Genomic DNA, 26,211 nt, shown 5'->3' on the forward strand with positions numbered 1-26,211 from the left:
ATTATTTCACAATGACCCAACTTCAGAATGAATTGTGGTGGAGCCGCAAGTCTCAAGAAATAGTCAGAAAACGTGGATTAATTGTTTTTTGACTTATTTGCAACATTGCTCCAATGAATACGCATGGAGTAGCCTCCATATTTTACCCTTCTACCCTTTGATGCTATAGTTACAGTAATGTGTGTGTGTGTGTGTGTGAGAGAGAGAGAGCAAGCAGAGAGAGGTGGGTGAAAGTGTATGTGGGGGGATGCCTAAATTATTGATGGATTACTGTTTTCACGAGAGCTCATTCGATGGGAATCCACCCTCATCTGGTTTCCATAGCACCGCCCTCCGGAGGCTAAGACAGTCTTTTATGTAGGCTACATGTTGGCTTCATGCCTGATATAAAAACAAATATTGGGAAAAGTTGTAAAACTGAAACTGACTTGCGTGTGTATGTCACCATGCATAGCCCTCACACTTTGTAGGGTTATGATTTCCAAATGCAATTAAACCATCTAACCGTCCTTTCTTATTCCAGCCTGAACCACTCCCTAAAACAGTCGACTACAGTGTAACAACAATAGCTTTCAGGACAGTAGGCTATATTGAACATTGCTCTGGTGATCTGACATGGAGATGCTGCGTGCACCACGCGCAGATAGTGTGCAAGAGGCTGTCGCTGACCTTGGTGCTGAACAGCCAGAGGTTCTCACGACGTCAGAAAAGCTGGCGCTCTCCACATGAGACGCGTGAGCCCAGCTCTGTGGTTTACAGAAGCAACTCCACACACCGCTAGTTCCCGCTTCTACTGGTTGTTTTTTGTTTTAAATTATATGGTTATCACCGTAGACGCTTCTAACGTTTTTCTCTTTCGTTCGCTTTAGGAATGATCTGTTGATTTTCATCGCGATGGCATTGCATGCACTTGTACGCGATGCGAACGATGAGTTTATAATGCTGAATGGGGAATCAGAGCTCATCTGATTTCTCTCATATGTAGGCGTTTTTACAGCGATCGACGCGTGATAGGCTACAGATCTTGTCTGCTTTTCTTTTCAAAGAATCAGATACATCGCTTGCTCCACGGGTTTGTTCGGTCACATTGCACCGTAACATGAAGCTTAAACAGTAGACATATTTGAGAAAAACATCACATTTGGATATGGAGTCCGTCAAGATGAGAGCCAAAGAGGGAATGAAGGAATTTGGGGCGAAGACCCTGGGGCAGATGTACAAGTAGGTGTTAAAATGTAGTTTTATATGCAGGTTAGCCCATGTTTAAACATGGGGCTGGTTATGATTTCTGTATTTTCAAGTGATAGGCCTACAATATGGTGGTGTAATATGGTGGTGTAATGGTAGTAGACCACTACTGTACTGTACGTTCCTATCCCATGCCGAGAAGTGTGTTACTTTTATCTCAAACAGCTTGCAGTCATGGTCACGCCTCTAATAGACGTAGTGGGAAAATTCTGCAATTCTGCATAACCTCGTGAAAGCGCAGGAAGGACCTTGATGCATGTGGAAAAAGTCAATAACACATTTATGCATTAAACAGATAGCTGTGAAATGCATTTGCCGTGAACTAGCCTAGGATGTATGCTATTAGATAAAAATCCACGGAGTGTTATCTTCGTTTGGAATTGGCTTGTGACCGGGTCCCTGTAATATTTTAAATATTTTACTGAAAACCTCCTGTAGTTGTGTGAGGGTATCTCTTTATTATTATTATTATTATTATCGCTTTCATTATTTACGGGATGGGTATCGATTTATTACTAGTAGCCTAAACGTCTAACTGATTTTTCTTGCTAAGTGGCAAGGGCTTCATTCAGACATCTATTCTGATGCTTGTAGTTGTAGCCTACTGTCAATCAATGTATTGTTGAAGCTCTAAATTAATATATTTCGTTTTGGTTTGGATATTCTTTTTTCGATTCATTGTTACTTCCTTCGATAGGCCTATTTGGATTCCAAATCCCATTTTAAACTTAGGCTGTATGAAATAACAGTTACATGTTATTGCGTAAAAAATATGTATTTTTCGTTGGGCATAACGAAATGATCACCTTAATGTAATTCATATAATGACACATTATGGGCAGTAGTTTTGATATTCCAAATGTATATTCTAAACAGGAGTGCTTAATTAGCTATCTTCACTGTTATAGTGCCGTTGTGAATAAGATAGAGAGTTCCTTGTCATTTTATCCTTATGCCAATTTCACATAAAACATTTTAGGTAAAGGCCTAATACTGGAACTGGAGCCTAAGCTTTATTTGGGCTTATTTTTGGTAAACGAATTAATTGTGCATATGGCCATAAATACATTTGAAACCGCTGCATGAATGTTTGCCTGGAGAGATGAGCAACTGCCCAATCCGTGAATGCAAATGAGGGTGAAGGTGAGCGGTTGCTGCAATGCGGTGGACGCATCTTCAGTTGCTTCGTGCTCCAGTGTACGATGCTTTTTTTTTGGCATTTGATTAAATTGAACCTGGTTCCGCTAACATACAGCGCTATTTTCTATTAATAGATGTTTAATTACCTTGCTAAAGTAGACTTTTCGTGTAATGAAAAAATCTAAAATATGTTTTAGATCATGTTAGTTGTCATGTTCTGAATCGTGTTGGTTATGATTCATCAAATAGCGCCCCCAGTCGTTGGGGCGAATACACTATTCTCATAAAACAGCGGATTGAATAGGCAAAGATATTTAATGTAGACCTAGATAACCTAATAAAATGATATTTTAGTACGCTATCCGAAGAAGATGGTTTTAAAATATAAATTAGTCTCCTTCCTTATTTACTAAAACGTCTACATTTTAAATACTATTATTGGACATAATGCAGGCCATATTTTGAAGGCTACAGGCTATAATATATAGGCCTGTAGGTCTATAATTTAACATAATTACAGGCCTGAATTTTTGCTAAACTAACATGCCTTTATTATGCATAACAATCAAATATCAAACGTAGGCTAATCTATTAATTTGAGGCTGATCAACCGAGGAAATTGGATGATATTTTATTTTATTTTTAATCTGGCTGTTTGCAGGGTGATGGAGAAGCGACAGGGAACTGGTGAAGTTATCGAACTAACAGAGGATGGCAGGCCCTCTGAGGCCCAGGAGAAGAAAGCACCCCTGTGCGACTGCACGTGTTTTGGGCTGCCCCGCCGATACATCATCGCCATCATGAGCGGTCTAGGCTTCTGTATCTCCTTCGGCATCCGATGCAATTTGGGCGTGGCCATCGTGGGCATGGTCAACAACAGTACGATACACAAAGATGGGAAGATCATCATCACAGAGGTGTGTGTGGTGCACACTTTACTGACGTCAACATCGTGTCACCGCCCTCCTGCTCCATAATTTGTCGGCCCTAAAAATAGTCGTTGGAGATCTCTTAATATTCTCACATTTGACCTGACCTTGTATTGCAAAGAAAGAATAAGCAAAGGAACATTACCCTTAATGTATGGGTTTGATAGCGAGATTAATTTTGCTCCATGCTTTTTCAGTGCAGCCATGATAGGTATGCCACAACCAAACTAAACTACTGTATCCCATAATAACACAGCATTTAGCCTGTGTATCCTACACATCGAAATGGTGTACCGGTATATCCCTATTTCCTGTTATGATATGAGAGCCATAGACTTTGGTTATTAAGGTTATTATACGGTATTATACGTTTTGTGAATTATTATATTGAATTACAATGGAATTATGAATGTGAAGAGGATTTATTTTGATGTTTCATCGATTTTTAATGGTTTATTTTATTGTCTTTGTTCTTATTTCACTGGAAAGAAAGCAAAGTTCAACTGGGACCCAGAGACAGTCGGTATGATCCATGGTTCGTTTTTCTGGGGCTATATAGTGACGCAGATCCCGGGAGGGTACATATGCTCGAGACTGGCAGCTAACAGGTAGGCAGGCCTACATTCATATATATATATGTATATTTTTTTAAACAAAAGTTCGCTTTCCTTCTCACAGTCTCAAATGGGATTTATTCGTTATTATTCAATTGATTACTAAAATGTATCACCATGAAATGAACGACCCTCAAGAAAAAAAATGAAAATAGGTCTGATTTATTTTAGTCATAAAGAGATGTAACCAATATGTTTGTTCCGATAAACTGTGGTGATGATGATGTGGATGCAGGCTACTGAAGCCTGGATATATTCTCGGTTTTCATCTTGTTATTATCACACCTCTTCCCGTCAGAATAAATTATGTGATAAACGAATTTTCAAACAAAATCTATATTTTAATGGTATGAAAATGTTGCAGACACAATGGCATCCCACAAGGATAGGCTACATTTGGCCGTTTACTTGGACGTTTCAAATCTTTACGAAAATTCGTACTTCATTGTGAATGAGAGGGAGGATTTACAGGCCTATATTGCGAGCCAAGGTTTAACAGACAGTAGGTAGGCCTAGTAACCAGTGTGACACTGTGACTGCAATGGAGAAGGCCATTAATGGGGAATTAATTTGGGAGGGAGACGCTCAGTCGCCGACGTTGGCAGGGCCATTGAGATTTGACCGTGTAGCTCCGGTCCACAGGGCTTTCTGCCACCTGTTAATGAGGTCCTCGGGGGGAGCCGTGTCTAATTTGCTGCATTCTGGGGGCATGGCGACCAGCCCGGTCCTCGTCGCCAAAGGCTTACTCACGCTCATATGCACGGTGCACACTAAACATGGCTTATAAATAAGGTTTAGGCCTAGCCTACATGAGACCTGAGCAGCATTTAAATATAGGATATTATAATAGGAAATCTAGGTTTAATGACTATATATTTTAGTGGATATTTGGTCCACTGTTCATAATAGTAGTATCCATAATCATTTGGTGATCGCAATTCATACCCTTAATAGACATGAAGAAAAACAATCCATTTAGCAACATAAAATGTTTTGTTGAGTATATACAATATTATTATTTGTTGAGCAGGCTATTTAAATATGTAAGATATATTCCATTTGTATAATGTATAACATGTTTATTGTCTATATGCTTTCTTGATTGACATTGAGATGTAATCGAATCAACCTGTCTCGTGCCAGCGAGTTGCCTCAATCGGATTAGAGGTTGCCCCCCGCGTGCCTGTGGGAGGGGCGGGGTCTCGGGGTGTGTACAAAACGTGACAAAAATTTAAAAAACCATGGTTCGTGTTATTCATTAGGGATTGCCTCCACTGGCTCAGCTGCGCTCAAACCAATGCAGTCTGCTGTCGGCACTCCCTGTCATCACGCTTTAATTTCTTTCTCCAATTTAATTATTGCTATCTAACCTAAATAGAAAAGTTAACGGTGCACTAGCTAATGCTTGACATGAAAAAATCCTAGTCTTGAATATTGTAATTATGCAAGAAAATTATATATATTTTGGACGTAAGATTGGCAATTTGATTAGAAGAATAAAACCAACCGGCCGAATATAGGCCTTATATAACCGTTAGAAAAAGGGATAGAGAAATTATATTGAATAGCCTATTCGAATAGGACTAAGTCAATTTTTGATAGTAAGCCAGTAACCGAGTGTGGACTGTGATATGTTCGATGGGTCCCTGCTGAATATAACCAGAATGGCCATAAAAAAATCAGCGATTAATAAATTAAACATGAAGTCAATGAGAGGCCTAGGCCTATGCTATTTCTGTTTCCCGCTTTGAATAATAAATTGGGCAAAACATGAATAAACCTAAAATAAATCGCTAGGTCTACTGGATACATTGTTTATGAACATTATCTATAGGCCTACGACATACTATATATGCATGTTTTCATATTTTTATTTCTTTTAGGGTTTTCGGTCTAGCCATTTTCCTTACCTCGACGCTCAATATGTTAATCCCCTCTGCGGCGCGGACGCATTATGGACTGGTCATCTTTGTGAGGATATTGCAAGGGCTGGTGGAGGTAAGGGCTTCTTTAATTAAAAAGTCACATTTCTGGAGAGCTCTTTTTGATATGCAAATTGTAATAGAACCTGTGTAGGCCTATCCTGTCAATAGCACCGTTTTCGAAAATAGCCAGTTTTCCTTTGTGGCATTTCGATTATGATTAGGCTACAGTATATCAGAGGCAATGGAATAGAGTCAGTACAACAGCCAGAATGCACCCTGGGGAAATGTGAGACTGTTGTATTGATCTGCAGCTGGGTATTTGTCGTTTCCTCTCCTCTATGTCTGTTATAAAAAGATGTTCTGCTTTTTTGACACAAAAATTAACTGTCCTAGTTGCCCCATCTTGATTACTGTCCAGTAATATGGTCAAGTACAGCAAAGAAAGACCTAGCAAAGCTGCAGCTGGCTCAAAACAGAGCAGCACACCTTGCCCTTAACTGCACATACACAACTAACATCAACAACATGCATGCCAGTCTTTCCTAGTTGACAGTTGACGAGAGATTAACTGCTTGTCTTCTAGTTTTTATGAGAAATATTACGGTGATGAAAATTCCAGATTGTCTGCATAATCAAATAACATACAGCTCAGACACCCATACATACCCCACAAGACATGCCACCAGGGGTCTCTTCACAGTCCCCAAGTCCTAAACGAATTGAAGGCAATGCACAGTATTATCCTGAGCCATGATCCCTTCCATCTCCAATTACTCAAGCAAACACCAAAATTACCTTTAAATAAATGGATAAAACAACATCTCATGGCACAGTAGGGACTGTGAAATGACACACACACACACACACACACACACACACTCTAACACGCACATTATTATTTAGTTGTATTGTTTGTATATCGTTGTATTTTACATTTGTGTGCCTGTTCTTGTCTATCAGTGTATCAGTGTTTTCCCACTGGGCACAGACGTCAATTCAACATCTATTCCACATTGGTTCAACGTGATTTAATTGAAATGACGTGGAAACAACGTTGATTCAACCAGTGTGTGCCCGGTGGGTTGTTACTTGTCATGTTTTATGTTTTTGTGTGGACCCCAGGAAGAATAGCTGCTGCTTCGGCAAAAGCTAATAGGGATCAGAATAAACCAATAAACTTGTTGAAACATATCTGCTCTGCTCTCTGGTAGTAACACCACAGTTAAGAAAATGCTGGTCTAGCCAGAATCAGATTCCCAAAGACAATGTGCTGATACATCAGCAGCTCATAAATCCACTGTCCAGTAGGCATAGTGAAACATGAGATGTTGGCAGCTGCTGCCTTGTATAGTAAAACATGATGCCGTGTTGATACTGAAGGGCAGGCTACAACACATCCAGCTAAACCGACACACCATCCTGGCAGCAGAGCCAACCATTGAGAATCATTTTGAACACCATAGATGGAATTTTAGAATAATACTTTATTGTCCATTATCTTGCAGAGAATGGAAATGTGTATTTATGCTCACAGCCCTGACTCATTACTAACTACTTTCAATGCAATAATTATTTTAAAATAATTGGCTATAGGCTGCATTGGCTGTGAGTAATATACATAGGGTTCAGATGAATGTCTTGTGATAATGAATGGTGTAATTCAATAACAACAGCACATCTACATGTTTGGCATTGATGGCTGAGGTGAAACTGGGCCAGTAGCTCCCAACTGGGTACACATTGGTTGAATCAACGTTGTTTCCACGTCATTTCAATGAAATTACGTTGAACCAACGTGGAATAGACATTGAATTCACATCTGTGCCCAGTGCCCACGTCTGTCTCTTGATTTGAATGAGCCATCAGGTGACAAAGGCTAATCTGGTTATGTCTTGTTTTTGTCTCTGTAAGGAAAGGCTTCAGTGTTTTGGATATATTCAGTAAATTGTGCACAATGAATTAAGTTGGGAGTGGTATACATTCCATGTGCATACAGGAGGACCTAAAAGTGATCCATACACTGTATAGTGATCTCAGATCAGTTCAGTGGATAGCTAGGAGAAATCTCCTCCTAGCATGTCCATGCAGATTGCATTTTCCAATAGCACACTCTGTTCCAATTAGCAGCTAATTAACATTTAATGGCAGCAGCATTGTCAGTGTTATGAGAGGCTCATCAGTTAGCTCAGCGCACTGCGTCTCTTATTAATGTTAATCAAAAAGGCAATGAAAAGAGAATGTTGGTTTTTGTTTGTGATCATATTTGATTTACAACCATGCCAGCTCATATCTGGTAGGATCTCCTCAAGTGATTGTCAGCTCAGTGTAGGCCAATCTATTATTAGTATGTCTTATGTTTACAATTTGTCCCATTATTCTGTGACAATCTATGTTTGAAACCATCTATTTGTATCACACAGTTTCCTACAATTAGTCTTTAAAATGGTTCTGTGCAACCTCGTGTTTTTTATTTAAAAAAATGTATATGTATTAATCAGTTGAGCCAAAATGGGGGAAGTATTTGAAGGACATGTGAAGAAAGATTAGAAGACAAGGTTAAGATGACAAATGAATGTTGCATTTACTTAATGAAACCCATAGTGGGTACAGTAACACATTACACTATATCTCAGCTATCTCGTTAAGGGCGATAGACTGTAATAAGGCTCAAGATTTAAGGCCTGCCCACTGGGCACACACTGGTTGAATCAACGTTGTTTCCATGTAATTTGAACCAACGTGGACTAGATGTTGAATTGATGTCTGTGCTCAGTGCATGGTTATTTCATGTTCATAAATGTTGTATTTTACCTAATGAAACCCATAGCGGGTGGTAACTGTAACAAAAGGCTTACCAGTTTAAGAGATGACATGTTATCCCAGGAAAGGTAGCCTAACGGTTACAGTGTTGGGCCAGTAACCGATAGGTCGCTGGTTCGAATACCTGAGCTGACAAGGTGTCGATGTGCCCTTGTGCAAGGCACTTAACCCTAATTTGCTCCAGGGGCGCCGTACTACTATGACCCTGTAAAACAACACATTTCACTGCAGTTATATGTGACAAATAAAACATTTATTCTTATTTTTTAATTAGATGTTTTAACCCATTGTGTGTTGTAACTGTAAAAAGTCTATGCTTAGCTTTACCCCAGGATATCCATTATTAAGGGTGGTAACTATAGAAACAAGGTAGCTTTGTTCACGTCAAGGGAATTTAGCAGAACAAGGTTGCTATATTCACATCAGGGGAATTTAACGAAAAGTGTCAACCTATTTGCAATGCACCTCCTTGTTATTGCATTTCCATTTTAGTGTTTTGCACTTGCATTCAATAGTGTCTATGAATCACATGATTATGAAGGCATAAATGTAAGAAAGCGTGTATACTTAAAATGGATGTAGTTCTGTCCTTGTGATGTACTTGTGTACATGTATTATGTCATGTTTTATGTTTTGTGTTTACCCCAGGAAGAGTAGCTGCTGCTTTAGCAGTAGCTAATGGGGATCCTAATAAAATGCTAAAAACTAAGTGTTAAGCAGTGTCGCTAGAATCCATTACTATTGCCATAAGGAGCAGGATCATCAGAATTTTCTGGCCATCTTATTAATTATAACTTCATAATAATAGCAGCAGTATTATTTATTTATTTAGTTTAAACCAGTTACCTACTCTTAGTTGCTCATGGTTCTGTGGTGTGTGTGACCTACCCAGGGAGTGACCTACCCAGCCTGCCATGGGATCTGGAGTAAGTGGGCTCCCCCTCTGGAGAGGAGTCGCCTGGCTACCACCTCCTTCTGTGGTAAATATTATTTTCAATAGTATCTTATCTTACCTGTCACACTATGGTAGTGAAGCAAGAGGTACAGTAGTTGTACTGCTGACTATTTAGATGTCCTTTTTCCTTCTTCTCTTACCCCTCTCTACCATTTCCTCTTGCAGGTTCCTATGCTGGTGCTGTCATAGCCATGCCTCTAGCAGGGATCCTGGTGCAGTACTCAGGCTGGTCCTCTGTATTCTATCTCTATGGTATGATAGAGTTCCATGCCGATGTTATAGCTTCCAAATGGAAAAAGCATGAGCTGATGCACACCCATCCTGAAGAAGGCACTGCGTGCCAAAACGTTGGTTAGGTTTACCGATTCAATTGTTGGGAGCATATATAGAGTTTTCAACTTTCTTTCTTTTTTTTTATATAGCTTCCAATCTTTTCTAAATTCTTTTTTAAAATCTTCATCACATTTTAACCAACAACCTATTTGAAAATATGTTGAGTATAGTACATCATCTTCAGGAGATTTTAAAGCTAGTTGCTGATGCTTTCAGACGTCCAGACCATTGATTTCTCCCCAATGTTTTGGTGTGTCTGTTCTCCAATAATTTTCCATCTCTCCCTGGACTAGATGAATTTGGCCTTTCTGTCTGGGGTTTAGTCTTTGGGGGATTTCTGAAAGATCAGGCTGCCTGTTAAGAATTTCATGTTTTCATATAGGCCAATCTAAGCTTTTCACGTGTCCACATACAACAATGACACGATTAATACACATTTATAATAGGGTTTCTGTAGCTTTGTGCTTGGACCCCTAATGACTGGAATAGTTACATAATCCACAACCCATATTTTATTTATCCTGTGTAACAATCTCAATATCACTGTGCAGGGTGCTTTGGGATCTTCTGGTATATGTTCTGGATCCTGGTGTCGTATGAAAGTCCTGCTGTGCACCCTACCATCACCCAGGAGGAACGTGTCTACATAGAGGAGAGCATCGGGGAGAGTGCCAAGCTCATGGGCCCTGCTGAGGTGAGGGACAGGGCTTGAGGTTGGTTGAATAAAAGTTGTTTGAAGGGTTTCAAACAACTTTCACTCAACTAACCTCATGCCCTGCTTCTCTGTTTCAGTGAAATAATCAAAATCAGTGTGAAAATTTGACAAAGTTTTATAGTAGGCCAATATATTTTCTGAGTGATATTAGAACAGAGTTCTCAAAGTCTTCAAAGTCCACTTCTCCTCAAATCAATTCCTATGGTATTAAATTGGGAGATGGTGCTATACCCCACTTTCTACTTAGGCGTGTTTTGATCTCTGCTCGCCTGAGGCCTCATGTATGAACCGCTAGTAAGTACAAAATATACCCCTAAATGCGCATGCGCCAGTTTCACACCAAAAAAGTTGACATTAATAAAAATCTAACTTGTGAGAATGTGCTCACCTCCCTGCAAACTTTAGACCATGCGTATGCGCATCTCTGCTAGTGGAGTGAAAATCTATGTGTTTTATTTGTTTAATCTAACATATAGACATAGGAATCAGTTTCCTATTTATTTTATTTTCATATCCATTGCAGAATAAATTCCTCACCTTATCTAGCCGTGATGGGTTCATATTCCTGAAGTAGCCATACAACAAATTACCATGCGCATCTCTCATTGAATTGGACTTAGTAGCCTACCAAAAAGATAGGCTATACAGTGCATTCGGAATGTATTCAGACCCCTTGACTTTTTCCACATTTTGTTACGTTACAGCCTTAATCTAAAATGGATGAAATTCTATTTTTTCCTCATCAATCTACACACAATACCTCATAATGACAAAGCAAAAACAGATTTCTATAATTTATTGCACATTTATTAAAAATTAAAAATTGTAATATCACATTTACATAAGTATTCAGACCCTTTACTCAGTACTTTGTTGAACCACTTTTGGCAGCGATTACAGCCTTGAGTCTTCTTGAGTATGACGCTACAAGCTTGGTAAACCTGTATTTGGGGAGTTTCTCCCATTCTTCTCTGCAGATCCTCTCAAGCGCTGTCAGGTTGGATGGGGAGCGTCGCTGCACAGCTATTTTCAGGTCTCTCCAGAGATGTTCGATCGGGTTCAAGTCCGAGCTCTGGCCGGGCCACTCAAGGACATTCAGAGACTTGTCCCGAAGCCACTCCTGCGTTGTCTTGGCTGTGTGCTTAGGGTTGTTGTCCTTGTTGGAAGGTGAACCTTTGCTCCAGTCTGAGGTCCTGAGCGCTCTGGAGTAGGTTTTCAATAAGGATCTCTATGTACTTTGCTCTGTTCATCTTTCCCTCTATCCTGACTAGTCTCCCAGTCCCTGATGCTGAAAAACACCCCCACAGCACGATGCTGCCACCACCATGCTTCACTGTAGGGATGGTGCCAGGTTTCCTCCAGACGTCACGCTTGGCATTCAGACCAAAGAGTTCAATCTTGGTTTCATCAGACCAGATAATCTTTTTTCTCATGGTCTGAGAGTCATTTAGGTGCCTTTTGGCAAACTCCAAGCGGGCTGTCATGTGCCTTTTACTGAGGAGTGGCTTCCGTCTGGCCACTCTACCATAAAGGCCTGATTGGTGGAGTGCTGCAGAGATGGTTGTCCTTCTGGAAGGTTCTCCCATCTCCACAGAGGAACTCTGGAGCTCTGTCAGAGTGACCATTGGGTTTTTGGTCACCTCCCTGACCAAGGCCCTTCTCCCCTGATTTCTCAGTTTGGCCAGGCGGCCAGCTCTAGGAAGAGTCTTGGTGGTTCCAAACATCTTCCATTTAAGAATGATGGAGGCCACTGTGTTCTTGGGAACCTTCAATGCTGCAGACATTTTTTGGTACCCTTCCTCAGATCTGTGCCTCAACACAATCCTGTCTCGGAGCTCTCCGGACAATTCCTTCGACCTCATGGCTTGGTTTTTGCTCTGACATGCACTGTCAACTGTGGGACCTTATATTGACAGGTGTGTGCCTTTCCAAATCATGGAAACAGGATGCACCTGAGCTCAATTTCGAGTCTCATAGCAAAGGGTCTGAATACTTATGTAAATAAGGTATTTCTGTTTTTTATTTTGTATACATTTGCAAAAAAATTTGAAAAACCTGTTTTGCATTGTCATTATGGGCAATTCTGTGTAGATTGATGAGGGAAAAAATAATGTAATTTTAGAACAAGGCTGTAACGTAACAAAATGTGGAAAAAGGGAAGGGGTCTGAATACTTTTTGAATGCACTGTATATATTTCAAGTTTTGTAATCCCATTGGCATCACGGTTTATAATATATAGTCGAAAGTTGATATTTTACATTGAAGTAGGCCTATGTTGGCTACTGTAAGTACACAACATGGTCTCAGGGCAATCTCTGACACTGACACTATTTACAATGGTATGTTACGTTACATTAGCCTCCTATTTTCTTTTTTACATAACATAACAAGTGTTTGGGGTGAAAGAAAATATACAGTGGGGAGAACAAGTATTTGATACACTGCCGATTTTGCAGGTTTTCCTACTTACAAAGCATGTAGAGGTCTGTAATTTTTATCATAGGTACACTTCAACTGTGAGAGACGGAATCTAAAACAAAATTCCAGAAAATCACATTGTATGATTTTTAAGTAATTAATTTGCATTTTATTGCATGACATAAGTATTTGATACATCAGAAAAGCAGAACTTAATATTTGGTACATAAACCTTTGTTTGCAATTACAGAGATCATACGTTTCCTGTAGGTCTTGACCAGGTTTGCACACACTGCAGCAGGGATTTTGGCCCACTCCTCCATACAGACCTTCTCCAGATCCTTCAGGTTTCGAGGCTGTCGCTGGGCAATACGGACTTTCAGCTCCCTCCAAAGATTTTCTATTGGGTTCAGGTCTGGAGACTGGCTAGGCCACTCCAGACCCTGAGATGCTTCTTACGGAGCCACTCCTTAGTTGCCCTGGCTGTGTGTTTCGGGTCGTTGTCATGCTGGAAGACCCAGCCACGACCCATCTTCAATGCTCTTACTGAGGGAAGGAGGTTGTTGGCCAAGATCTCGCGATACATGGCCCCATCCATCCTCCCCTCAATACGGTGCAGTCGTCCTGTCCCCTTTGCAGAAAAACATCCCCAAAGAATGATGTTTCCACCTCCATGCTTCATGGTTGGGATGGTGTTCTTGGGGTTGTACTCATCCTTTTTCTTCCTCCAAACACGGCGAGTGGAGTTTAGACCAAAAAGCTCTATTTTTGTCTCATCAGACCACATGACCTTCTCCCATTCCTCCTCTGGATCATCCAGATGGTCATTGGAAAACTTCAGACAGGCCTGGACATGTGCTGGCTTGAGCAGGGGGACCTTGCGTGCGCTGCAGGATTTTAATCCATGATGGCGTAGTGTGTTACTAATGGTTTTCTTTGAGACTGTGGTCCCAGCTCTCTTCAGGTCATTGACCAGGTCCTGCCGTGTAGTTCTGGGCTGATCCCTCACCTTCCTCATGATCATTGATGCCCCACGAGGTGAGATCTTGCATGGAGCCCCAGACCGAGGGTGATTGACCGTCATCTTGAACTTCTTCCATTTTCTAATAATTGTGCCAACAGTTGTTGCCTTCTCACCAAGCTGCTTGCCTATTGTCCTGTAGCCCATCCCAGCCTTGTGCAGGTCTACAATTTTATCCCTGATGTCCTTACACAGCTCTCTGGTCTTGGCCATTGTGGAGAGGTTGGAGTCTGTTTGATTGAGTGTGTGGACAGGTGTCTTTTATACAGGTAACGAGTTCAAACAGGTGCAGTTAGTACAGGTAATGAGTGGAGAACAGGAGGGCTTCTTAAAGAAAAACTAACAGGTCTGTGAGAGCCGGAATTCTTACTGGTTGGTAGGTGATCAAATACTTATGTCATGCAATAAAATGCAAATGAATTACTTAAAAATCATACAATGTGATTTTCTGGATTTTTGTTTTAGATTCCTTCTCTCACAGTTGAAGTGTACCTATGATAAAAATTACAGACCTCTACATGCTTTGTAAGTAGGAAAACCTGCAAAATCGGCAGTGTATCAAATACTTGTTCTCCCCACTGTATATGTATTTTTTTATATGGTTATTTATCTTTTATTGTAAGTGTGCATTTGTCCTCTGTAGTGGTCATTAGGATGTAAATATGAACAAATGGGGAAAAACATAGTTGCATCTGGGTGTCCACTACATTTCTTGATAAGCTCTTATTTATAAAAAAATATTACAACTCACTTAACTATTCCTGAGAAATTCACTTACTAGAAACAATTTGAAAATCAAACTCACAAAAAAAGATAATTAATAATTACACACACTTCTTTTCAATATCGATATCAATAAAATGTGATAATTTTGACAGCAGCCATTTTCTTTACTCTATATATTTTTTATACCCCAATTGGTAGTTACAGTCTTGTCCCATCACTGCAACTCCCGTACGGACTCGGTAGAGGTCGAGAGCCACTGCTTCTTGACATACTGCTCACTTAATCCGGAAGCCAGTCACACCAATGTGTCTGAGAAACATCATACAACTGGTGACCGCGTCAGCGTGCATGCACCTTGCCCGCCACAGGAGTACTAGAGCGCGATGGGACAAGGACATCCCGGCCGGCCAAACCCTCCCCTAACCCGGACGACGCTGGGCCAATTGTGCGTCACCTCATGGGTTCTCCCGGTCGCGGCCGGCTGTGACACAGCCTGGGATCGAACCCGGATCTATAGTGATGCCTCAAGCACTGCAGTGCCTTAGACCGCTGCGCCACTCGGGAGGCCTTATGTAAAATATTTTGATAGTATGGGTAGGCTACAGTATTGCTGTGTGATAGGAGCGTAACATCATAGCCTATTTAATCTTGGAAAGCATTCAGACGCCTTGACTTTTCCAAATTTTGTTACGTTACAGCCTTATTCTAAAATTGATTACAAAAACAAATCCTCATTAATCTACATATAATAACCTATAATGACAAAATGAAAACAGGTTTATCGAAATTTTTGCACGTATTAAAAATAAAAAACTGAAATACCTTATTTACATAAGTATTCAGACCCTTTCCTATGAGACTCGAAATTGAGCTCAGGTGCATCCTTCCATTGATCATCCTTGAGATGTTTCTACAACTTGATAGGAGTGTACCTGTGGTCAATTCAATTGATTGGACATGATTTGGAATGGCACACACCTGTCTATATAAGGTCCCACAGTTGACAGTGCCTGTCAGAGCAAAAACCAAGCCATGAGGTTGAAGGAATTGTCCGGAGAGTTCTGAGACAGGATTGTGTCGAGGCACCGATCTGGGGAAGGGTACCAAAAAATGTCTGCAGCATTGAAAGTCCCCAAGAACAGAGTGGCCTCCATCATTCTTAAATGGAAGAAGTTTGGAACCACCAAGACTCTTCCTAAAGCTGGCCACCCAGCCAAACTGAGCAATCGGGGAGAAAGGCCTTGGTCAGGGAGGTGACCATGAACCCAATGATCACTCTGACAGAGCTCCAGAGTTTCTTTGTAGAGATGGGAGAACCTTCCAGAAGGACAATCATCTCTGCAGCACTCCACCAATCAAGCCTTTATGGTAGAATGGCCAGACTGAAGCCAATCCTCAGTAAAAGGCACATGACAGCCCGCTTGGAGTTTGCCAAAAGGCACCTGAAGACTCTCAGACCATGAGAAACAAGATTATCTGGCCTGATGAAACCAAGATTGAACTCTTTGGCCTGAATGCCAAGCGTGACGTCTGGAGGAAAACTGGGACCATCCCTACGGTGAAGCATGGTGGTGGCAGCATCATGCTGTGGGGATGTTTTTCAGCGGCAGGGACTGGGAGACTAGTCAGGATCGAGGGAAAGATGAACGGAGCAAAGTACAGAAAGATCCTTGATGAAAACCTGCACCAGAACGCTCAGGACCTCAGACTGGAGCGAAGGTTCACCTTCCAACAGGACAACGACCCTAAGCACACAGCCAAGACAACACAGGAGTGGCTTCGGGACAAGTCTCTGAATGTCCTTGAGTGGCCCAGCCAGAGCCCAGACTTGAACCAGATCGAATCTTTGGAGAGACCTGAAAATAGCTGTGCAGCGACGCTCCCCATCCAACCTGACAGAGCTTGAGAGGATCTGCAGAGAAGAATGGGAGAAACTCCCCAAATGCATGTGTGCCAAGCATGTAGCGTCATACCCAAGAAGACTCGAGGCTGTAATCGCTGCCAAAGATGCTTCAACAAAGTACTGAGTGAAGGGTCTGAATACTTATTTAAATGTAATATTTCTGTTTTTTTATTTTTAATATATTTGCAAAAATGTCTAAAAACCTGTTTTTGCTTTGTCATTAAAAAACGATTTAATCCATTTTAGAATAAGGATGTAACGTAACAAAATGTGGAAAAAGTCAAGGAGTCTGAATACTTTCCAAAACCCAATAATCTATTGATAAACTAAATATTGAACAACAATTCATATTTTGCATAGAAGTGTGGGCTGTAGAATTTAGCCTACTTTTAAATTGTTTCAAATATACAATCAATCTTGCAGAATATGCGGACAGGCACTCTCTATAGACTGCATGCATGTTGTGTTTCTCTCTTTCTCACCACTGCTACCCTTTCACCGGTAACTCATGTATTTTCCTCCCTTTTGCTCCATCGTAGAAATTTAAGACCCCCTGGAAAAAGTTCTTCACCTCCATGCCTGTCTATGCAATCATCGTGGCCAACTTCTGCAGAAGCTGGACCTTCTACCTACTGCTTATCAGTCAGCCGGCTTACTTCGAGGAGGTGTTTGGGTTTGAGATAAGCAAGGTGAGACCAGTGGAGCGTTCCCAGGATAGGGCACCAGCCTAACCAAACAGGGTTGCTGGGGTATGGTACTCAAGGCCTAGGTGAGGGATGTGTGAAAATGTTGTGCTAGGCTCTATCTGACTTAAATACCTTTTAATACCTCTATGTTGATGTTCATTGCAACTGTTCCTGTCCTCAGGTTGGCATGGTGTCTGCCCTGCCCCACTTGGTGATGACAATCATTGTGCCTATCGGAGGGCAGTTGGCTGACTACCTACGCAGCAGGAACATTCTGTCTACCACTACAGTCAGGAAGATCATGAACTGTGGAGGTGAGAGAGCCCCTTCAGCACATCATGCACAATTACAGTTGAAGTCGGAGGTTTACATACACCTTAGCCAAATACATTTAAACTCAGTTTTTCACAATTCCTGACATTTAATCCTATTAAAAATGCCCTGTCTTAGGTCAGTTAGGATCACCACTTTATTTTAAGAATATGAAATGTCAGAATAATAGTAGAGAGAATGATTCATTTCAGCTTTTATTTCTTTCACCACATTCCCAGTGGGTCAGAAGTTTACATACACTCAATTAGTATTTGGTAGCATTGCCTTTAAATTGTTTAACTTGGGTCAAACATTTTGGGTAGCTTTCCACAAGCTTCCCACAATAAGTTGGGTGAATTTTGGCCCATTCCTCCTGACAGAGCTGGTGTAACTGAGTCAGGTTTGTAGGCCTCCTTGCTCGCACACGCTTTTTCAGTTCTGCCCACACATTTTCTAAAGGATTGAGGTCAGGGCTTTGTGATGGCCACTCCAATACCTTGACTTTGTTTTCCTTAAGCCATTTTGCCACAACTTTGGAAGTATGCTTGGGGTCATTGTCCATTTGGAAGACCCATTTGCGACCAAGCTTTAACTTCCTGACTGATGTCTTGAGATGTTGCTTCAATATATCCACCTCCTTTTCCTTCCTCATGATGCCATCTATTTTGTGAAGTGCACCAGTCCCTCCTGCAGCAAAGCAGACCCGCAGCATGATGCTGCCACCCCCGTGCTTCACGGTTGGGATGGTGTTCTCCGGCTTGCAAGCCAACCCCTTTTTCCTCCAAACATAACGATGGTCATTATGGCCAAACAGTTATATTTTTGTTTAATCAGACCAGAGGACATTTCTCCAAAAAGTATGATCCTTGTCCCCATGTGCAGTTGCAAACCGTAGTCTGGCTTTTTTATGGCGGTTTTGAAGCAGTGGCTTCTTCCTTGCTGAGCGGCCTTTAAGGTTATGTCGATATAGGACTTGTTTTACTGTGGATATAGATACTTTTGTACCTGTTTCCTCCAGCATCTTCAGAAGGTCCTTTGCTGTTGTTCTGGGATTGCTTTGCACTTTTCGCACCAAAGTACGTTCATCTCTAGGAGACAGAAGGCGTCTCCTTCCTGAGCGGTATGACTGCTGCGTGGTCCCTTGGTGTTTATACTTGCATACTATTGTTTGTACAGATGAACGTGGTACCTTCAGGTGTTTGGAAATTGCTCCCAAGGATGAACCAGACTTGTGGAGGTCTGCAATATTTTTTCTGAGGTCCTGGCAGATTTCATTTGATTTTCCCATGATGTCAAGCAAAGAGGCACTGTGTTTGAAAGTAGGCCTGGAAATACATCCACAGGTACACCTCCAATTGACTCAAATTGTGACACTCTGGCTCTATGGACGTTTATATTGAGCCAGGGTTGTTCATTTTCATGTGTTTGGGTGTATTTCATTTGGTGGTGTTGGGGATGGGTGAGTTTCATTTTGTTTGTGTCATGTGGTGATTGGTCGATGACTCCCAATCGGAGGTAACGAGTGTCAGCTGTCGGCTCGTTATCTCTGATTGGGAGCCATATATATTCTGTATGTTTTCTCCTTTGTGTTGTGGGTTATTGTTTCCGTGTTGCTGTTAGTCTGTATCAGTATTTGAACTTCACGTATCGTCATTTGTTGTTTTCTTAGTGGTTGCTTTAAATAATAAAGTCATCATGTTCACTCGCAACGCTGCGCATTGGTCCGCTCCTTTTGACGATCGTGACAGAATAACCCACCACAAAAGGACCAAGCAGCGTAACAAGCGTGTCCAGGAGCCGAGGGTCTGGACATGGGAAGAGTTATTGGACGGAAAGGATCCTTGGGCACAACCGGGAGAATATCGCCTCCCTCGTGAAGAGCTGGAGGCAGCCAAAGCCGAGAGGAGGTGGTACGAGGAGGCAGCGCGAAGGCAAGGCTGGAAGCCCGTGGAAGAGAGGCAACCCCAAGAAATTTTTTGGGGGGGGCACATGGCTTGGGCAGCTGGGCAGCAGGAGGCTGCCACAGGGAGAAAAGGAGAGAAGGCTAACGGAGTATGGGAGCCATTGGCGAGTGGAAGGAGGGAAGTTGTTGTGGCACGGCATGAGAGACTGAAGTGTGTTCCCAGTCTGGTCCGGTCCGTTCTTGATCCCCAGTTAAGGCCAGTGGTGGGTGTTCCCGGTACGGACCGGTCTGTTCCTACTCCACGCACCAGGTCCACGATGTGCGTCGCCAGCCCGGCCCGGCCTGTTCCGGCCACTCGCACCAGGGATAAGGTGCGCGTCGCCAGCCCAGCCCGGCCTGTTCCTGCTCCACGCACGAATCCTACGGGGTGCGTCACCAGTCGGCCAGAGTCTGCCGTCTGCCCAACGGCGCCTGAACTGGCCGTCTGCCCTAGGGCGTCTGAACTGCCCGTCTGCCAAGCGCTGCATAAGCCGCCCGTCTGTACTGAGCCTGCAAAGCCGTCCGTCTGCCATGAGCCTTCAGAGCCGTCCGCCAGATCGGAGCCGCTAGAGCCTTCCGCCAGACAGGAGCCGCTAGAGCCTGCCGCCAGACAGAATCATACACCTGCTATGGAATCAGCAGGAGCCGACGCAGCCCATACTAGACTGGAAGCTCAGGTTCGGGACCAGAAAGAGCAGCTCCTGCAGATGGGAGCCGCCCTGCTGGAGGTGATGACTGCAATCCGAGGCTGGGGTCCGCCTCCACCGCCAGCCTCCCAGCCAGCACCATCAGCCAGCCATGAGCAGCCAATCTGTCAACCAGCCATGAGCAGCCAGATCCGTCAGCCAGCCATGAGCAGCCAGATCCGTCAGCCAGCCATGAGCAGCCAGATCCGTCAGCCAGCCATGAGCAGCCAGATCCGTCAGCCCGCCATGAGCAGCCAGATCCGTCAGCCAGCCATGAGCAGCCAGACCCGTCAGCCAGCCATGAGCAGCCAGATCCGTCAGCCAGCCATGAGCAGCCAGATCCGTCAGCCAGCCATGAGCAGCCAGATCCGTCAGCCAGCCATGAGCAGCCAGATCCGTCAGCCAGCCATGAGCAGCCAGACCCGTCAGCCAGCCATGAGCAGCCAGACCCGTCAGCCAACCATGAGCAGCCAGATCCGTCAGCCAGCCATGAGCAGCCAGATCCGTCAGCCAGCCATGAGCAGCCAGATCCGTCAGCCAGCCATGAGCAGCCAGATCCGTCAGCCAGCCATGAGCAGCCAGATCCGTCAGCCAGCCATGAGCAGCCAGAGCCGTCCAGCCAGGATCCGCCAGAGCTGTCCAGCCAGGATCCGCCAGAGCCGTCCAGCCAGGATCCGCCAGAGCCGTCCAGCCAGGATCCGCCAGAGCCGTCCAGCCTGGATCCGCCAGAGCCGTCCCGCCAGGATCCGCCAGAGCCGTCCAGCCAGGATCCGCCAGAGCCGTCCAGCCAGGATCCGCCAGAGCCGTCCAGCCAGGATCCGCCAGAGCCGTCCAGCCTGGATCCGCCAGAGCCGTCCCGCCAGGATCCGCCAGAGCCGTCCAGCCTGGATCCGCCAGAGCCGTCCCGCCAGGATCCGCCAGAGCCGTCCAGCCAGGATCCGCCAGAGCCGTCCAGCCAGGATCCGCCAGAGCCGTCCAGCCAGGATCCGCCAGAGCCGTCTAGCCAGGATCCGCCAGAGCCGTCCAGCAAGGATCCGCCAGAGCCGTCCAGCCAGGATCCGCCAGAGCCGTCCAGCCAGGGTCCGCCAGAGCCGTCCAGCCAGGATCCGCCAGAGCCGTCCAGCCTGGATCCGCCAGAGCCGTCCCGCCGGGATCCGCCAGAGCCGTCCAGCCTGGATCCGCCAGAGCCGTCCCGCCGGGATCCGCCAGAGCCGTCCAGCCGGGATCCGCCAGAGCCGTCCAGCCGGGATCCGCCAGAGCCGTCCAGCCGGGATCCGCCAGAGCCGTCCAGCCGGGATCCGCCAGAGCCGTCCAGCCGGGATCCGCCAGAGCCGTCCAGTCGGGATCCGACAGAGCCGACCAGCCGGGATCCGCCATTCAGCCTGGTACTGCCCCTTAGTCCGGTGCTGCCCCTTAGTCAGGTACTGTCCCTTAGCCCGGTGCTGCCCCGTAGTCCGGTGCTGCCCCTTAGTCCGGTGCTGCCCCTTAGCCCGATGCTGCCCCTTGTCCCGGTGCTGCCCCTTATCCCGGTGCTGCCCCTTATCCCGGTGCTGCCCCTTAGGCCGATGCTGCCCCTTAGTCCGGTGTTGCCCCTTAGTCCAGGTGGGGTTAGTTGGAGGGTGGTCATTAGGAGGAGGCTACCGAAGCAGGTTGTGACTGTGGTGGGGTGGGGATCACGACCGGGGCCAGAGCCGCCACCATGGACAGACGCCCACCCAGACCCTCCCCTAGTCCTGATGTTGGTGCGCCCGGAGTTCGCACCTTTAGGGGGGGGTACTGTGACACTCTGGCTCTATGGACGTTTATATTGAGCCAGGGTTGTTCATTTTCATGTGTTTGGGTGTATTTCATTTGGTGGTGTTGGGGATGGGTGAGTTTCATTTTGTTTGTGTCATGTGGTGATTGGTCGATGACTCCCAATCGGAGGTAACGAGTGTCAGCTGTCGGCTCGTTATCTCTGATTGGGAGCCATATATATTCTGTATGTTTTCTCCTTTGTGTTGTGGGTTATTGTTTCCGTGTTGCTGTTAGTCTGTATCAGTATTTGAACTTCACGTATCGTCATTTGTTGTTTTCTTAGTGGTTGCTTTAAATAATAAAGTCATCATGTTCACTCGCAACGCTGCGCATTGGTCCGCTCCTTTTGACGATCGTGACACAAATGATGTCAATTAGCCTATCAGAAGCTTCTAAAGCCATTACATAATGTTCTGGAATTTTCCAAGCTGTTTAAACTTCTGACCCACTGTGATACAGTGAATTATAAGTCAAATAATCTGTCTGTAAACAATTGTTGGAAAAATGACTTGTGTCATGCACAAAGTAGATGTCCTAACCGACTTGCCCAAACTATAGTTTGTTAACAAGACATTTGTGGAGTGGTTGAAAAACAAGTTTTAATGACTCCAACCTAAGTGTATGTAAACTTCCGACTTCAACTGTATATCCAAATGTGTTTGATAGAATAATAATGTTTTTACACAATCTGTATGATCGTGATACAATGACTGTAGCAAAACAATTCTGTTTGGGACTGACTGTGTATTTGTGTAATTAAATTGCAACTGTGATTGCCCATAGACCCTGGGTTACTGTAGCATGTGTGTGACTGTCTGTCTCTGCAGGGTTTGGCATGGAGGCTACGTTGCTGCTGGTAGTGGGATTTTCCCACACCAAAGCGGTGGCCATTTCCTTCCTGGTCCTTGCTGTGGGCTTCAGTGGATTTGCAATATCAGGTCAGTGCCTGTTAAATACATGGTATCAGAGAGTCTGCCAGTATAGATCACAGCTGCCTGTAGGAGACTCCTCCCTTACTCTGTGTAGAAAGAGAACAAATCTCCAAACTACACTGTAGATTCTGTCTAGAATGGCCACTATTTATTGCAGGTTGACGTTTATTGTCATGAATCTTGCCAGCGATTTTCTCTAGATGGGCCAGCTGCAAAGTCAAAATTGGCTATTGTCAAAATTCAAGTAAACAAAACGTAGCTTTTTGGATTTAATTTAAGGTTAGGGTTAGGCATTAGGGTTAGCAGTGTGGTTAAGGACTTGCAATTAGTAATATCCAGCTACAAAGGGAACAAGGACGATTTCTCACATTCCTCAAGCATCTATTCCAGCTGATGCTTGTGGCTCCAAGGCAGACCTTGGTTTCACTACTACTCATTTTTCTTGGGCTTTCTCCTGGAGTATTTAATAATTCAGCGCAAGTCCCGGAGGAGCTGCCATACAGGCTGGCTGTGTGCAGCTACAGAGGACACTCAGTGTGGGGGAGGAGATTGGCTGGCTAGCTACTCCCTTTGCAACAAGATGGCTGCATGGTGCTTTGTTTTTCATCGCAATTTCATTTCCATTACATTTATATTATGTTTTGGATATTTCAGTAGTTTTGATACATCCACATACTAGTACTCCATTAAGGGACACATGTTCTTAATTAAAGAGAAAAGGTCATTACTAATGGTAGTTTTTAATACCTACCAAGAATGAGCAAAAGCTCTAGAGACCTTAAGGGCTAGATTCTAGAATCAGATCTGCATTAGCCGACACCCACATAGCGGTTGTTTTGGCGGTGTCGGAGGTAGAACTGCGTTAGAACTGTCAAATCCACAAGCGGCTCCTTGCATTAGCTTATCGTGGACACTGCCATTGGATGCAAGTACGAAACCAACCGACTTTATAATACGACTTTATAATTAGAAGTTCATGCAGCTGCGTTACAAGTTCAAACACTCAAATGCGTGATGATCTATTGTCTACACCTCGATTAGACTGATAGGCTATGAATCCCCCATCCAAATGAACATGGAAACATGCATTAGAAGCCTAAACTTTATATCACTGTGTTGAACTTCTAACACGGTGGGGATAATAAGGAAGGGGGTGGTTTGTGACACTAAAGTTACACCTCCAACAACAGTCGCTATGCGGATGTCGGCCAAAGCGGGTTTACGCTCAAACTGATTGAATCGAGGTCTAAGTTATAGCGAAATTAGTTAAACCACAAGAACTATAATCCCTTGATTTTATTTAATCAAGTGCTAATCAATTGTTGTCTTAGAGATCTGTCTTATAGAGAGTAACTTTACACTTAAAACCTTGTATTTCATTCTGATCGTTCTTTCCATCAGGATTCAACGTCAATCACTTAGACATTGCTCCACGCTATGCCAGTATCCTTATGGGCATATCCAACGGTGTGGGCACCCTGTCTGGCATGGTATGCCCATTGATCGTAGGTGCCATGACAAAAAACAAGGTAAGACATTCTGTTACCCTTGGAAAGTCCATAAAACATTATGATTAAATGTAGATTCATTATCGGATAGAATTACAAATCTCTGTGACTTTGTATAAAACACTTTATATTCCATCTGTCCCCATGCAGACTCGAGAAGAGTGGCAGTGGGTGTTCCTCATCGCTGCTCTGGTTCACTATGGGGGAGTCATCTTCTATGGCATCTTTGCCTCTGGAGAGAAGCAGCCGTGGGCCGACCCAGAGCTGACCAGCGACGAGAAGTGTGGCTTCATCGATGAGGATGAGCTGGCAGAGGAGACGGGCGACATCACCCAGAGTTACGGTGCCCTGGGTGGCGGTCCGGCCAAAACGTACGGTGCCACTACGCAGAACGGGGGCTGGGCCGATGGCTGGGATAAGAAGGAGGAGTTTGTCCAGGAAGAGGCAGAGGGAGGGCCGTACGGCTACAGGCAGGACCAGGACTACTCCTAGAGACAGCAGACACACTGACCATCACACGGTAGACTTATTTTGTAGTGTTTACCAGTTTAGACGAAACGAGTCAAAAACCAAACAAAAAAGATAACAATCCATTGTTGTATGTTTGCACAAATTCAAGTCATTATTTCAAAAGATAAAATTACTTCAAAAGATAATTTTATTGTACAAATAAAAAAATACTATAGAGATATAACACATATCAAATTGGCAGATCTATTTGTAAATGTAATATGCATAGAAATTATAGATATATTTATTTGGAGTGCAATTGTGTGTAAGTGTGAACCATTTCCACCTCATCAATCTGAGCTTCTTCATTCTGTAGAAGCCTGTTATGTACGATCAGACAATATTTAACTGGCATCCTGGATCATCATGCCTAACTGGTTCTTGTTACAACTCCTCATGAGCCAGCCATTGCAGTGTGAAAAGGGGTCTTAACCAGGAATGAGACTGTATGTCTTAGGTTGTACAGTATCTCTTCTGAATGCACTGAAAGTAGTGTGTCCTTTTAATGCACAATATCATTTTATTTTGTTATTATTATGTGTTTGTAAAACTGGGTCTTTAACACAAAGAGGCATAAAGATACAATAACGTTTTGAAGAACGACATAACACTTTCACCAGCTGATGTAAAAGTCTGTTAAGATGCATGAAAGAAAGAAATGATGAAGCGTTGCTCATGTGTTTACAGTACCAATTCGAGAGCTTGGGACTATATGGTTCTATCTCCATTTTTGTCAAATTGAGTTAGTGACATAGCCTTATTCTGTTCAATGTTCTCTACCCATATAATACTCTAAATACTCCAATTCCTGTTGTTGAGTTCAAAAGTTGCTGACACCATTCAAACCAATGAGGGTTTGGAACTTTGAAGCCAATTATCTCAGAATCATATTTTTGCAGATAGAACCTTGTAGTCCCAAGCTCTCGATTTCATGCCTATAACAATGTTACATCAGTTGTTAAAAGTGTAGGATTGGAGGTTACAAACGTTCATAACTCAGTTATGTAATACTTATGATCATTATGTCCGTTTTATTGTCTGGTCAATTCCAAGTCATTTCAAGGCATTTCAATGAGATTTGTTGTTGTTT

At 43.6% G+C, this 26,211-nt stretch overlaps 1 protein-coding gene across 1 annotated transcript; it reads left to right on the top strand.

Annotated features, from left to right (window-relative positions):
• Positions 1 to 1,147: 1,147 nt before the first annotated feature.
• Positions 1,148 to 25,103, top strand: slc17a6b (solute carrier family 17 member 6b; the record flags this gene model as incomplete). The annotated part of the gene is made up of 12 exons (XM_084154536.1): positions 1,148 to 1,221; positions 3,050 to 3,305; positions 3,807 to 3,925; positions 5,815 to 5,929; positions 9,569 to 9,656; positions 9,797 to 9,883; positions 10,516 to 10,658; positions 17,288 to 17,437; positions 17,616 to 17,748; positions 22,999 to 23,109; positions 24,505 to 24,632; positions 24,762 to 25,103. The coding sequence occupies 12 exons, from the start codon at positions 1,148 to 1,150 to the stop codon at positions 25,101 to 25,103; spliced, it is 1,746 nt and encodes a 581-aa protein (XP_084010662.1).
• Positions 25,104 to 26,211: the final 1,108 nt, after the last annotated feature.

The sequence above is a fragment of the Coregonus lavaretus genome, assembly GCF_964263955.1.
Source record: "Coregonus lavaretus genome assembly, chromosome: 37".
In the NCBI taxonomy this organism is placed as follows: domain Eukaryota; kingdom Metazoa; phylum Chordata; class Actinopteri; order Salmoniformes; family Salmonidae; genus Coregonus; species Coregonus lavaretus.